The following is a 14814-nucleotide window of genomic DNA, read 5'->3' as shown; positions in this document are numbered from 1 at the left end:
TAACAATCCTATCAGATTGGGACTACCGTCATCCCGCGTACAGACTGAGAAAAAGGGAAACAGGATACGGTGTCCTCCTGGTGTTCACAAAGCCCGTTAAGTGGCAGAGACAGGACTTGAAGGCCGCAGTCCGGCTCCCGAGTCCATGCCGTGCTTTACAGCCTCCGACTTCTCATGTTCATTCCTAGAGCCACCTGGGAAGGAGGGACCAGGCAACTAAAGACAGGGCTTCAATCATACTCCACCTCTGACCAGCCGCGTGATCCCGAGCAAGGGACCTCGCCTCTCTGAGTCTCAACCTGCTCCCTTGCAAACTGGGAACATTAGAGCCTTCAGCAGCGCTGGGAGGTGTAGTGGTGTAGCATGTGCGAACGGGCTTTGTAAACTCTGGCGTGTTCTGTGAGGTATCAACTATCCACTATTATCATTAGAGGGAATTCATTTTATAACCTGCTCCCGGCTCTTGAACTTTGCTGTGCATCCAGTCAGTGCTGGATGATCTGGAACCAACAGCGGGTCTATTTATGGCTGAAAATCCACAGGTCACAGGAAGCGGCACCTGAGCCCCTGGGTGGCCACAAAGATAAGGTTTGTGTCGCGATGACCTATGACACGGTGGTCACCGAAGGAACAGGCCCCCCTCCCGCCCCTTCCACTAGTTACAACTGAAAAGCTTGGTTTCCCCAACACCCCGACCCAAGATCAACCTGACTCTTTGCCCAACGTTGGAGAAGTGCCGGCACGTCCTGCAGGCCTGGCTGGCCCCCTCTGACTGTGTGTTGCCTCCTTCCACAGATCAGTGCCCTACAGCAAGGCTACAGCCAGGTGCTGTGCCAGACCCTGTCTGAGAGAAACTTAGAAATCACATCTCTGAAGAACGAGGCCAAGAACTTAAGGAGGGATACCGCCATCACATCGGGTGAGGCCCTTCTGCATTCAGGCCCCAGAGCTTCTGCCCTCCCCCTGCAGACGGCACCAGTCAACCGCCACACCTGTGCCGGTGACCTGGGTGCAGCCTCAAGGATCGCCCTCCCTCAGTGGAGGTTTCTGGCCACCCGGTTCCGAGGGCAGGGCCTGATAAATATTTGAGAGAATGTTATCTCTTGGCTACAAGGTCTCCTGAGCACTGGCCCCACCAGGGAAAACACAGGTCGCCTTGTGGCTTGGGCGGTTCCACAAACCAGCCTGAGTGCAAACTAGAGCGTGGACAAAATAGGGTCGCTCAGTTAAGGCACCCATTGTCTCACCCATTTCAGCCGAGTGCACTTGGGCCCCAGTGAAGACATTTTCTAATTTTATCAGAGGTGGTTCCCTGATAAAGGGCTTGGGCGGGGAGAGGGGCAGCCAACGCACAGCTGTGGCTGAGCTTCGATTCCCTGGATTCCTTCATGCCTTCAGGCTGTTTACTGAGCACCTACTAGGTGTCAGGCCCCGTTCCAGGCTCTGGGGAGGGAGAGCCAAGCAAGACAGTCAGATTCCTGTACTCACAGGTTTAGGAAGTGGTGACAGACAATAAAAGTAAACGGATGAATTAACAAGCCCACTTCAGAGAGCAGTGGTGCTGTGGAGAAAATCAGCTGTGTGTCGTGGTGGCCAGTGCTTCAAGCGGGGAGGCCAAGGGAGGACAGCTTAGTGGTTGCGCAACCATGCAGCTCAGGTGGGACTTGACCCCGTGGGCTGGGACTCGAACCCAGTCAGAACCCACTATCTTTTAATCGAGATTACACATCTGGTCTCGGGACTTAATAAAGCTCAGGTTCCCCCAATACAGGGGCGGTTAGTTTTTATGGGCTGGGTAATTTTATAGGCTAATGAGTGAGAGGATTGTGACAACTCTAATATTTTGGGAAAGGGGCAGGGATTTCCAGGAATTGGGCCGCCACCCACTTTTTGACCTTTATGGTCAGCCCTGGAACTGTCCTGGCGCTGGTGGGCGTGTCATTTCGCTAGTGTGTTACAATACACTATACAATACCGTCTCTGTACTGGGCCTTTGTTCCCCAGGCCCATGGCGTGGCCTCTCCTCCCGGCTTTGCCTGGCCTGCGCCCACAAGGGGTCCCCAAAGGCTTCTCCTCTCTCTGGTGCTGACTGGCCCCCTCGTTCTCACTGAAGCCTCAGACCATGTTCCGTGGACTTTGCTCTCATTCCCACTCCTGCTCTGGGACCCTTGGAAAAAGCCTCCCCGGTTGTAGGCGGGCACCGGTGGTGGCCCGGGCTTGGAAGGTCTTGTCCGAACGCTGGCTGACAGCCGTGGTGTTGCCAAGAATCCTTCTTGCCTCTTTGACCTCCATGAGTTTTTTTGTTCTGGTTTGGTTTGGTTTTTTTACAGAGATGGTGTCGTCTTTGCAAAGAGATGTGTTAGTAAAGGGTGATCAAGTTCAACAACTAAAACAGGAGGTGAATCAACTAAAAAGTGAGAACAAAGAAAAGGATCACCAGCTCGAAGCCCTCAGCTCCAGAGTGAGTGTCGGGTCATCACCAAATTGTAGCTGCGAAAAGCAGACACAGTGGGGTCCCATGACACACGGTGGTGAGATGAGGCCAGTGCCCAAGGGCACAGGGAGGGTAGATGCTGGGCAGGTGGCCAACTTCTCTGCAGCTTTTCAAAGTACAGCGTGTATGTGGCTCAGAAGAAGCATAATATGTATTCAAATCCAGCAAACATCTCCTAACACCTATTATAAATCAGTTTGTTTAATCCCAGCAACAAACACACCTATTAGCATCTATCGCCATTGCAAAGTTTAATATTAAACAGAATAGGATCTCTCTGTGAGCACGGACGGCCACACGGCTGCATCACGGGCCCAGCACCACTGGTTCTCATCATTGCCTTCAAGGCAGAATGTTTGAAGATCCAGATGCAAACACGCAGACTCTCATTTCTTCCTTAGACCTTAGTGGTAGAATTTCTCTATGGAAAATGAACACGGTAGGGAAGCAAAGAGCTTTCTACATGTAACTTGGACCATTTGCAAATCTTGCCTTCAATGCTAACTTTAGAATCCTGACTCTATAGGATAAGATTTCTCAGTATTCGGGCTTCCCTGGTGGCGCAGTGGTTGAGAATCCGCCTGCCGATGCAGGAGACACGGGTTCGTGCCCTGGTCTGGGAAGATCCCACGTGCCGCGGAGCAACTAAGCCCGTGAGCCATGGCCGCTGAGCCTGTGCGTCCGGAGCCTGTGCTCCGCAACGGGAGAGGCCACAACAGTGAGAGGCCCGCATACCGAAAAAAAAAAAAGATTTCTCAGTATTTGTATGATGTGTCTGTTTCTGTGAGTCAAGGTAAAACCTCAAAGCTTTCATCTCAGGTGGCAACTCAGAGATTCCCAGCGGCTACCCGATGGGTTAGCTAGGTCTGCATGGGGGTGGGGTGAGAACAGATCTTGAGGGTCCAAGAAAAAGGCACAATAAGTAATACCTGGTACGTAGTACCGTACCCAGTTTGGAGCTGGTGAAAGGCACTGCATGAGCTTTGGGATCAGACAGACCAGGGTCCAGTCCCAGAGCTTTCTTTTATTGTAACTTATTTGGCCTCCATTTACCCATCTGTGAAATGGGGATGACAAAATCGTTTTCCGAGAAGTGGGGGGCTGGTTTTAGTGGTGCTCCTCTGCCTCTGCCCCGGGTCAGCTGCCTGGCCAAGCCCTCTGCATTCGTTTCTCCCAAGCAGAGTGTCTTCCCAGACATGTGTTATAGCTGTTTTATGTGGTGTGTGTGTGTGTGTGTGTGTGTGTGTGTGTGTTGGGGACGGGAAGGGGATGTAGAGCTGGTGCTAAGTAGAAGGAATATGCAAAGACAGCACCTGCTTGGCTCTTCTACCTCCTGAAGTGCATTTGGATGATTTATGTCCCCATTTCCCCTTCCTCGCTGACCTTGGAATGAGGTCCCTTCTCCTCTAGCCTGTGCCGGCCAATAGCACAAGGGCTCATCACCACCAAGGGTACTGCTCTCGTGAACATTTGAGATGCCTTTTTTTTTTTAATGACATACATCATGTGTCTTAATTTTAGAAAAATAAGTAGATGACATTACATTGAAAAGAAAAAATAAAAAGAGAGGAGAGGAAATGCTACTTTGAGAAATCAACGTTAATATTTTCATGTATGTTCTTCCAGTCTTGTTTCTATATATTACCTAGAAATCAATCAATCAATCATTTGATAGTGAATTTATACTATGCACATTTTAAAAATTTTTAAATACTTACTATTTTCCCGTGCTAATAAATCAACGCTCTTATCATTGGTCTTAAAAGCTACATACTTTCTCCTGGATGTACCCAGTGTTATAAAGTGGTCTGCTGTTATAAACAACACTTGGGTTGTTTCCTCTTTTTTTTTTTTTTTCTTTCTTCCACTGTTACTGACAATTCTGTGAAGAGCAATCTTGAAACTACAGATTTACTTATTTCTCCAGTCATTGTCCTCAAGGTACATTCCTAAAGTGGGAATTGCTGGGTCAAAAGAAGGCACATCCATCCTTATGCCCTTAATGCCTGTTGCCGAGCCGCCCTCGGGAAAGACAGCTCCGTTTTCCCCTCCACACCAGTCGGGGCAGTTGTGTCTTTGAGACGCAACCTGCACAAAAGCCCTAAGATGGACCCGAGCTCACCGGTTCCCCTCACTCCACCCTCACCGGTCACAGCGTGAAAACATCCCAATTCCTGCACCCTAAGTACCCAGACTCTGCAAAGCTGGATTTCCCCTGTGGTGAAGTTTGCTGGCTTTTGAAGAGGAATTTAGACGCTCTCTTCCTCAGAACTCATGAGAGGGGTGAACTGGGAACGACTGCAGGATCCCGTGCTCCCGTCACACACATCGTCTCGCCTCTCAGCATTCAGAGGTGTGATTGGGTTATACAGCAGGAAACACTCCTGGACGTGAACACAGGGACTTGGGACCCCCAGCCAAGCCCCCGTGGCCTTGTCCTTTTTCTCCACAGTGCTCAGTGCTGCAAGAAGAGTTACAGAAGGAAAAGGCCCAGAAGGAGCCCTGGGAAGCCCAAGAGAAAGAGTTGAAACTCTGCAAAACCGTGCGTTGAACCTCCTGACCCCTAGGTGTCCACAGAAAGCCTAGATTTTGACCTTCAGGGTTTTGGAGGGGTTCCTTGGCCCATTAGCTAGCACAAGCTCTGGGGCTTTATGGGTGTGTGTCTGTTAATGTAGTCTCATAGTTCTTTGATTTGCTAGCCTCAAAGAGATGGGTGAAAAGACCATGGAAAACACACTCTCCCCAGATTTTCTGGGCAGTTGGCTCAAGGGCCCTCATCAGGTTTCCCCTGGGGAAAGGGACGGGAGGTGGCCACCATACATCTGCTGCTAGACATTCACCGTGGTCTCTACCCCTGGACCTGTGATGCCCAGACTTTCATGATCCACTGTCACAAGTTTTATCACAGCCCTGGGCACTGTTATTAACACAACTCTTCTTTAAGTATTTTTACTTAAGTACGTTCAATTTTACACCAATTCATAAAAGCAAAATAAAAAGCAAATGTATCACTGGCCTTGTATGGAAGGTGAACATAAAAATTAATACAATGAAAAGATGACCAAAAAATGTAGATGTTCACCCCCTGTACCAGCCGAATCCTTGTGCACATCGCCAGGCATACGTTTTCCATCCGTTGGCAAGGACGGTGCCTGGGACAGGGGGAGGAGACATGTGCTCTTCTCTATGTCAGGAGCACACTTCTCTGCCTCAAATGAGAAAAAAGAAAACTGTCATTGTTCTTTTCTTCCAAACTGTGCCCATTGTGTCTTCCAAACAGCCCTTATTTAGATTGAACTCAAAAATATACCCCAAGGAAAGAGATTCTAATGAGTGGATAGGTATCTTGTACTGTTTAATCCAGGATCCATTTTGATCTTCAAAAAAAAACTCAAATTTTCCCTCACCCATCACTTTCATTGCATCCGTCGAAAGAAAGTCTACTTTGCCTTAAAGATGTAGAATTGTCCCCCAAGGGAAGGAATTAAGCGAATCCCAGACTAGGTTTCTGCTTTAATGAACCGGATGAAATGAGTTATGAAGTTGACTTCCGTGTTGTTGGAACTCTTTCAGCAAATCCATGACATGGAGAAAGAAATGAGGAAGCTCAGGGAGGAGCTGAAAAGGAGCAGTACCGAGCAGAGCCTGATCTCTAAGACGCTGCAGGAAAAGAGCAAGGTATGGCAGGGACAGGTTGGCCTGGCAACCACTCTGGGGCAAGCACTCCACCTGCATCATCTCTGTTTATCCTCACAATAACCCCATGCGGTCTATAATGGTATTAACCCCACTTTACAGTCAGGAAAAACTGAGGTTCACGGAGGTGAAGGAAGTTAACCAAGTTCACTTGCATAAAGTAGTTGTGGCAGAACTTGAATCCAGGTCTGCCTGACTCCAAAGCTCCTGTGTGTAACCACTACCCTAGACTGCCTTCAAATCTTAATTGTGAAATTATCTCAGAAAGAATTGATCCGTTAAATCAAGTGTGCCAATGATGTTGTTCCAACTTAAATTCTCACATTGATTTTTTTTTTGTCTTTTTGTTCCATCAATCATTGAGAATGTTTTTAAAAATCTCAACATGTTTGTAAGTTGCGTGTTTCTTCTTTTAATATTAACGACTTTTGCTTTATATATTTTGAGGCTGTGTTACTAGGTGCATACAAATTTAGAATCCTAATACTTCCTGTAGAACAAAACTTTTGATCATCATGAAATGTCCCTTTTCATCTCTAGTAGTGTTTCTCCCTTAACATCTTGTCATTTAGCTTCATCACTGGCTGTCTGTTGGCTAGAGTTTTCATAGCATATCTTTTTCATACTTTCTCTGTCAATTTTTGTCTTAAGTTTTAGACATATGCCTTCCAAATAGCGTATCATTTTTACAAAATCCAGTTTGACAATCTTTGACTTTTAGTCCATTTATATTATGTAATTACTCATGTACTGGGGTTTAAATCTACCTTCTTGCTCAGTACCAGTTGTACCATCTGTGCTATGTTCCTTTTTCTCTCCTTTCTTGCCTCCTTCTGAGTTGATGGTTTTCTCTCATTCCACTTTCCCCCTCTATTAGCTTGGAAATATTTCACTTTTTTACTATTCTTTTAGTAATAGTAAGACAATAGCATTCATCCTTGACTCACCAAAATCACACATTAATTAAGTTTTTTGCTCTTCTACTATTCTCTTAGTAGTCATCCTAAAGACTACAATATGCATTCTTAACTTACCAAGAGGCAATAGTAGTTGATAATGATGCCCTTCTCCTTGACAGTGCAATGAGTTTCAAACACCTTAACTTCACTTACCGCCTCCAGATTTATAAGCCATTGTTGTCATTTTCTAAACTCCTCTTGATAGTTAAAACCCCAAAAGACATTATTAGTGTTTTTATATAGTCAGTATCATTTCCACACATTACCCTTACTGTTGCTTGTCTCTTCTGCATCTCTGATCATCCACCTGGGTTCATTTTTCTTGTGTCTGAAGAATACTCTTTAGTGTTTTCCCTCATTGTGGCTCTGCTGATGACAAATTCTCAGGTGTGCCTGTGTGTCTGTCTGGAGATGTATATTTAACCTTCGTTTTTGTTTGTTTTTTTTTTTTTTTTTTTTTTTTTTGTGGTACGCGGGCCTCTCACTGCTGCGGCCTCTCCCATCGCGGAGCACAGGCTCCGGACGCGCAGGCCCAGCAGCCATGGCTCACGGGCCCAGCCGCTCCGCAGCATGTGGGACCCTCCCGGACGGGGGCACGAACCCATGTCCCCTGCATCGGCAGGCGGACTTGCAACCACTGTGTCACCAGGGAAGCCCCTAACCTTCATTCTTAAAACACATTTGACTGCATATTGAATTCTACAATGGCAATTCTTTTCTTTCAGCACATTAGAGATAGCATTAGATATGTCACTATTGTCTTGTGGCTCCTATTATTTCTATTTAGAAGTCATCTGTAAGCCTAACTGTTGTACCTTTGCATAATCAGTCTTTTTCTCTGGTTGCTTTTAAGATTGACTTTTCCCTTGATTTCCAGCAGTTTTATTATGGTTTATCTAGGTGTGGATTCATTTTTGTTTACCTCGTTCAGAGTTCGTCGGGGCTTCTTGAATCCCTGGCTTGGTGTTTTGCCTTAGTTCAGGCGCTTGGGCTCTGTACCACATAGGCAGTGGGGAGCTACTAAGGCTTCTGAACAAGGGACTGATGCAGTGACATTCGTGGACAGTAATAAGGGTGAAAATGATAGTTACAATTTCTCATGTACTAGGCATTACCCCGAACATTCCATCTCTTCATCTTCACAACAGCGCTGTGATCTAGAAATCATCCTCTCCATTTTACAGATGAGAAAGTCAAGGCTACTAGTTAATAGTGAAGTAACTAGCCCAACTGCACAGTCGGTTTTGTCTGACTCCAGGTTCGTCTGACTTCAGTTACCCTGGCGTAGCAAACAGCCACATGCTACTGTATACACTTAAATTAATCAAAATTAAATAAAATTTTAAATTCAGTTCCTCCGTCACACCAGCTACATTTCGAGTGCTCGATACCCAGATGTGGCTGGTGGCTGCCGTATTAGACAACACAGCCTCGCTCAGAGTACCTGTACCGTGGCAGAGAGTTCTGTTGGGCAGAGCTGCCTTACAGCTGGGTAACTCTCGCGGTACCGTTCAGATTGCACTGGAAGAAACTAAACTAGAGGCAAGGAGGCCAGCTGTCACAGGCCAACTCGCATGTGAGAGGGACTGGAGGACAGGCGTGAGACTACCGAGAGGGAGAGAGGGAGCAGGGCGGCCGCCGAAGGTGACTCGGAGGCTCGCGGATGGGAATGTGTTCATGGAGAACACAGATAAGGGCAGAGTCCAAGGTTGGGCTTGGCTTTTGCAGCGTATGAAAAAGGCTGCTGAGATAGAAGTCAGAGCATGTTTAGACCTGGGAGAAAACTAAGGCCCAGAGAGGTTAGATGACTTTTCCAAGGTAACGGAGCTGGGTAGAGGCTCTTCCACGGTACCACACTACTCAGAAGAAAGCTCTTAAGGGCTTTGCTGGGTCTTTTATTACATCCCCGTGATTCCCCCTCTTCAGATCCCTGATAAACAGCCTGTGAATTTGTTTCAGCGCAAAATCTTTCCATTTATTGACGAGAGTTTGCCTCATCTCCTGTTAGCGCCAGAGCCCAAGGCTCAGCAGGTGCGTCCAAGAACTGAGCAGCTGCCAGGCCTACACTGGCCAGCAAAGGGTAGCCAAGCTCACCGTGCGTTGACTGTTACCCAAGCAAGGGGGAAAATATAGGCAAGCTTCTCCACTTTAAACGCCTTCCTTTGCAGCCTACAATTCTTAATAGACATTGCTTTAGCGAGCCTCCAGAGAGGTTTCCACACCGAGTGTGCTCAAAGGGGTAACGACCAATAGTTATGATAATAAACCCAATAATAACATTTCCAAGTACCCATCATGAGTTATTAGAACAAGACTGTACGGCGGACATTCCCGTCCACCTTTCATAGGTTACGACAGTACTTAACACACTCACAGAGCCCTTAAGCACTATTCCAACCACTGAATCCCCACAATAACTCTATGCGGTGGTCCTAGTATCATCATCCCCATTTGACAGATGCGGACATTGAGTCACGGAGCAGTGAAATAACTTTCCCAGGGTCGTACGGCTTGTTAGGGACTGAGCTGGGACTGGAGTCTGTGGTAGAACATAGTTGAGCCCAGGGTGCAGAGCTCGGCCCTTTCCCATAGGGGGCAACTCCCTGTGAGTTTGCCTCCACCCCATGCATGCCTGTGACCCCTGACACTGGGCTGCAGCTATCCCTAGCTACCCCTCAGGGACTCCCCCACTGCCATTAGCCACCCCCCGCCCGGAAGAGTTTCCCCAGAGGGCATGATAATCACATTAGCAGCAAGCCCACGCTTTCATCATCCTTTCAGGTTGAAGAGAAGCTTCAGGAGGATTCCAGAAGGAAATTGCTTCAGCTGCAAGAAATGGGGAACAGAGAAAACCTCATTAAAGCCAATTTGCAAAGGGCAGTAGGTCAGGTAGGCGTGCTGCAGAGCCCCTTCACGGGCCCGTGCTCTCCACGGAGTCCTGCTCCCAAGCGGCCGGCAGGGATAAGTGAGGAGGAGGGCGGCCTGGTTTAGTTCACCCGCTTATCTCAGGGGCAGGGCTTTGCGCGGCTTCCACGTCCCAGTGGACATCTCTAAAGAAGCTTTTCCTTCTGGGAAGCTGCCCACCCCAGCGCCTGCTGTTGCCTGAGACCCTGACCGAGCAGCCAGTCCCAGCTCCAGGCCCCAGTGAGCCAGCTGTGCGGTTCCCTCTTGGGAAGGGTTTGAGCTCTTGACCCCTGTGGTGTTTCTAGCACTTTCTCCTTCACATTTTTTGTCCTGACATGTACCGCGATCTTTCTTCCTCTGGGCCCCCAAACAGATGCTACAGTCAGCGTCCCCAGGGAAATGCCACATTTCTTTTTGTTTGTTTGTTTGTTTGTTTGTTTGGTTTGGTTTGGTTTGGCCGAACGGCGTGGCTTGCTGGATTTTAGTTCCCCCACCAGGGATGGAACCCGTGCCCCCTGCAGTGGAAGCGCGGAGTCTTAACCACCGGAGCGCCAGGGAAGTCCTGTCACTTTTCTTAATAAAATAAAAGCCAGAATGCCACAGCTTATGGCAGATGGAGATGGGCAGGGCGGGGGGAGAGGGCCGTTTCCCAGGGCTGTGACCCAGGATGGCCCAGTGGCCCTTCCTCTTCCAGTGGCACAGACATGAGGGCCAGAACATGCAAACGAGCCTTCACCAAAGGCTAAGGGAGAGCAAACGAGAACCCAAGATGGGGCACTGGCCCTCCACAATATGGCCCACCGAGGGCAGCCCACCTTGGACCCCTCCACAAGGCATCCTCTCCTGGCAGCCACGGCTCCAGGGGGACCAAGAACATGGTGCGTGTGCGTGTTTGTGCTTTTCTTTTTCTGGGAGAGAGAGTCCACCTTGTCACTCACTGGATTCTCAGAAGGATCTGTAAACCACCAGAAAAGGTTAAGAACCACAATCCTTAAAGGAGCCCTCCGGCCCACCCAGCCCAGCTCCCAAAGCCCTTCCATCTGGTAGCGTCCAAGCCTGAACCATCAGTGTGGCCGGAATTTGTCCCACGCGCTGAACTTCAGAGGCGCCCACAAGTCAAATGACGATGCTGACTCTCAGGAAGGTTTTAAAGCCGCTTCAACCAACTTCCACACCGTCACCCCCGGGGGTCCTTTCTCCCGCAGGGTGCCGACCCCTTAGCAAGGCGGAGAGCCTGCCAGCCTGGGCTTCCCTCCGCGCACCTGGGCTACCCCTCACCTTTCTGGCACTCTGCACCCACAGCGCACACCCGCTTTGAGGGCATGATCTGCGCCACTTGCCGAGGGCCTGGTCATGGCTCTGGCCATCCAGGAAGACCCTCAGAGACACCGAGATTCCTCCAGGTCTAGACTCGAGAGAGAAAGGACGCATGAGCCTTCTCTGCGCTGCCTGGGCCTTCCTGCTTCACCCCCTTGTCTCCACAGCCCGCTCCCGGCCTGAGGTCCTGCCCTTCCCCAGGCCAGCGACCACAGGACTCAGCCCATCGTCCAGCAGGACCTGTCCCTCCCTACCCCCACCCCCCGCCAAGCAGTCCCATAGGGCCACCGCCCACAGGGCCCTCTCTACATAACCTCTTCCTTGGGCGAGCTAGGACCCTCCCTTGGCCATGAAACCAGCAGATGACCCAGAGTCCCTCCAATCACCCGGTTGGCTTCCGGCAGGATGACTGCAGAGGTGTCCTTAGAAGAGTCACAGTTCCTCTTCTTGGCTTCCCAGAGCTCCCTGGTGTGCAGCGGACTCCTGTGTCTTGGGACCTGTTGACGTTCTCATTGAGTCAGTGGCCCTTATGGTCCTTCAGGGCTCTGTTTTAGAGCCTTTCATGACCACATTTTGCCAGTGAGCCAAAAACCCAGGCCAAGGGCCATCGTGTTGGTAAATTTCCAGAGCAACTTGGGCTTCTTTGCCGTACAGGTCTCATGAGCCTGGGGCATCTTGAACTCGTCATTCTAGAAGCCCTGATTTCATTTAACTGCGTTGTTTCACCATCCATAATATGAAGACACCAGCACCAGGGAGGCACTCAGTAAAAAACCGGCTGAACTGAAGTAGAGGACTTTGAACATCTGACCTGACAGATGTTTCTGTTGTAAGCATTCGATGAACATTTATTGAGTGCCTGCTGTGTGCCAGGCACTGCACCAGGCTCCGGGGGCCTGGAGAGGAATACAGGAGCCGTCGTCTTCAGGACACAAAGTCTAAGGCACAAAATGGCAGCAGGCAGCCCCTCCTTCTCCCCCCAGGCGCCCTTGCTGATTACACGAGTTACTCGGGCTGACAGCCTCAATATTTATCTCACAGCCTGGTGCCAACGGAGCAATTACAGCAGAGCGCTCCTGGCCCTGGACTTCCCACTGCATAATTGGCAGCAAGTGGCTCTTCCGAGAGCCCGAGACGTGTGTGTGCTGACCACGTGCGTCGGCTAGGTTAGGCGGGCACACCTGAAAAGTCATTAAAACCTGCTGTCGCCCTCTCTTGTGTGGGCACTGACCCTTCCGGTGAGAGGTGAAGGTGTTAATTACCCATAATGACCACTAACGGCGTGCAGAGCCTTCTCACCGATTTCTCCCAGACCCGACGACGGAGGCGCCTCCCCCAGCCTTGCGGCTGCAGCTGCGCCACTCACCTCATCCCCTTCCCTGTCTTTGTGCTGCAGCTGGAGCTTTTCAGAAGTCAGGTCATCAAGGCCACCTACGGACGCGTGAAACCGTTCCAGGACAAACCTGTCTCCGATCAGCAGGTTCGTCTCTCTTCCCCGCCTTCTCTTTCAGGGACCCGGGACTCCAGACACTGGGAGCATATGTTTCTGTTTTTTGTTGGTGGCACATATTTTTCACACTGTTGCTACACCATAAAGATTTGTTTTGATTTTCTGGGATTTCCTGGCTTTTAAAGTAAAAGCCTGTTAAACTCCCTTGCAGTGCCTCTGTGAAAATCAAATTAAACCACCCAGGACTGTGTCTGGTCGCCAGACCCGCACGGTTAACCTCCGTTAGCCCCGCGAGGAAAGGGGCGGCCTCCACCTGGACGGTGCGTCCTCGCTCGCTCGTTTCTTCTGAAGAGGCAGATGGCGGTGAGGCTGGGCCTCTGGCTGTAACGACTGCCTTATTAGTCTTCCGTTTATCCTCTCCAGCCCTGGGTGTCAGTGCGCGGGTCCAAAAAAGTCACACCACGGGCTTCTCTTGGAGAACCTCCTTTTTAGGGGCCCACGGCATCAGGCTCAGCATTATGAATCATTCCCAGAATGCAGAAGAATCTAGAACACACTCGTGGCCACGTGACAGGCCTTTGGCTCTTCAAAACCATCTCTGATCCTGGGAAACGTGCCCTGGTGACAGAGCCGACATCCACCCTCCAGTGCCATCACCAAAACACGCCAGGACCTCCCTCCTCCGAGCTTAAGCTGAAGCCCTCCAGGTCCCCTCCCCCCAGAGCCAGCCTGCATTTTTTAAATCTTTGTTTTTTCTTTTTCTCACCAGTTAATAAAGAAGATCACCAGGGCCACGGGGGACAACATCAACTTTCAGCAGAAAAAGTGGACCCTGCAGAAGAAGACCCAGCCCAGCAGCTCCAAACAGGAGGAAATCACAGAGAACATCGAGAAGCTGAAGACATCCTTAGACAGTTGCCAGGTGCCCCCTCCTCCATTTCTCAAATGTCCCCTGTGTCTCATTTTTGTGCTCCTGGCTCAGGAAATTGTCCAGCTCTGCTTTTAGTCCACCTTTTCTCTTGTTGGAGAAATCTGTTTGAGATCAGAAAACAAAGGACCTCCAGAAATGCCTCCCAGGTGAACTTGGTGTGGCCAAGGAGCAGCTGCCCGACACACTCCAAGTACTGCCTTTGGGAGGCCCCAGACCCCGGGGGAAAAAAACAGCCCCGTGTTATTTCCAGAGAAACCAAAGAAACATTCTGCTCTTTATTTGCATTTTTCTTTTCTGTCCCAGCAGTGGAAGGCTGCTCTTACCCTTGTTGCCTTTGACTTTGGAGGAGACGGGACCAGAGGGTCTAGCAGAGCCCCCGCCCCTTCATGGCCCCCACGCAGGGATCCAGCTTATCACATCAGGCAGCTGCTTCTGCTTTCTCTGGAAATATGCAGCTACTATTTGGGGAGTCTGTGCAAACGTTGGCTTGTCAGCACTCTTTCAAATCAGGAAACCGCACTTTATGACCAGCTTATGTGTTGATCTCAGCAGGAATTCTGTAGCCAAATTTGGTTCTCGTTTCAGCCAAATCGTCCTTGGCAATTTGACTTTGGAATTGCCTATACCTAAACACAGGGTCCCTTTGACCATCCAGAGTCCAAAGTAGAGTGCACATGAAATAAAAGCTGCCTCCTTCCTTCCGCCCCCCACAAAAGGCAAGTAGAACTGGGCCGTCACAGGGCGGCCAACGTACGGCGCTGCCTGCTTCACGGGCACGTCAAGAACACTGCTCTTCGCGGGTCACAACCGTCAGGTGCTATTTCTGGCGATGGTGCCCGGGCTCCTCACGACCTCATCTCTTTCCAGGCTTGCATGAAAATGTCTTGCTGTAGCAATGACCTGAAGAAGGAGGTCGACCTCCTGCAGCACCTGCAGGTGAGCCCACCTGTCTCAGGCCTCCGGAAGGTGGCGCTGGACATCTTGCGCCTGTCAGTGTCCTGGCTGGAGGAAATGGAGCATCTCCTCCACGAGGTGGGGATCCAGTTCTCCAGCTCCGACAAAG

At 49.9% G+C, this 14814-nt stretch overlaps 1 protein-coding gene across 6 annotated transcripts in view; it reads left to right on the top strand.

Annotated features, from left to right (window-relative positions):
* FHAD1 (forkhead associated phosphopeptide binding domain 1) overlaps positions 1-14814 on the top strand; it is a 140226-nt gene that overhangs the window by 64945 nt on the left and 60467 nt on the right. For 4 of the 6 annotated variants that reach the window (XM_067017008.1, XM_067017009.1, XM_067017007.1 and 1 more), the window contains exons 7-13: positions 796-919; positions 2331-2461; positions 4947-5036; positions 6068-6172; positions 12767-12850; positions 13590-13742; positions 14619-14814. In XM_067017008.1, coding sequence (XP_066873109.1) covers positions 796-919; positions 2331-2461; positions 4947-5036; positions 6068-6172; positions 12767-12850; positions 13590-13742; positions 14619-14814 — 883 coding nt within the window. Of the gene's footprint in view, positions 1-795; positions 920-2330; positions 2462-4946; positions 5037-6067; positions 6173-9930; positions 10039-12766; positions 12851-13589; positions 13743-14618 lie in introns of all 6 variants that reach the window. The other 2 variants (XM_067017012.1, XM_067017010.1) reach the window with 2 other exon arrangements.

The sequence above is a fragment of the Kogia breviceps genome, chromosome 1 (assembly GCF_026419965.1).
Source record: "Kogia breviceps isolate mKogBre1 chromosome 1, mKogBre1 haplotype 1, whole genome shotgun sequence".
Lineage (NCBI taxonomy): Eukaryota > Metazoa > Chordata > Mammalia > Artiodactyla > Physeteridae > Kogia > Kogia breviceps.
The sequence above is the reverse complement of the archived record's forward strand: the minus strand, read 5'-3'. Positions and strand labels throughout refer to the sequence as shown.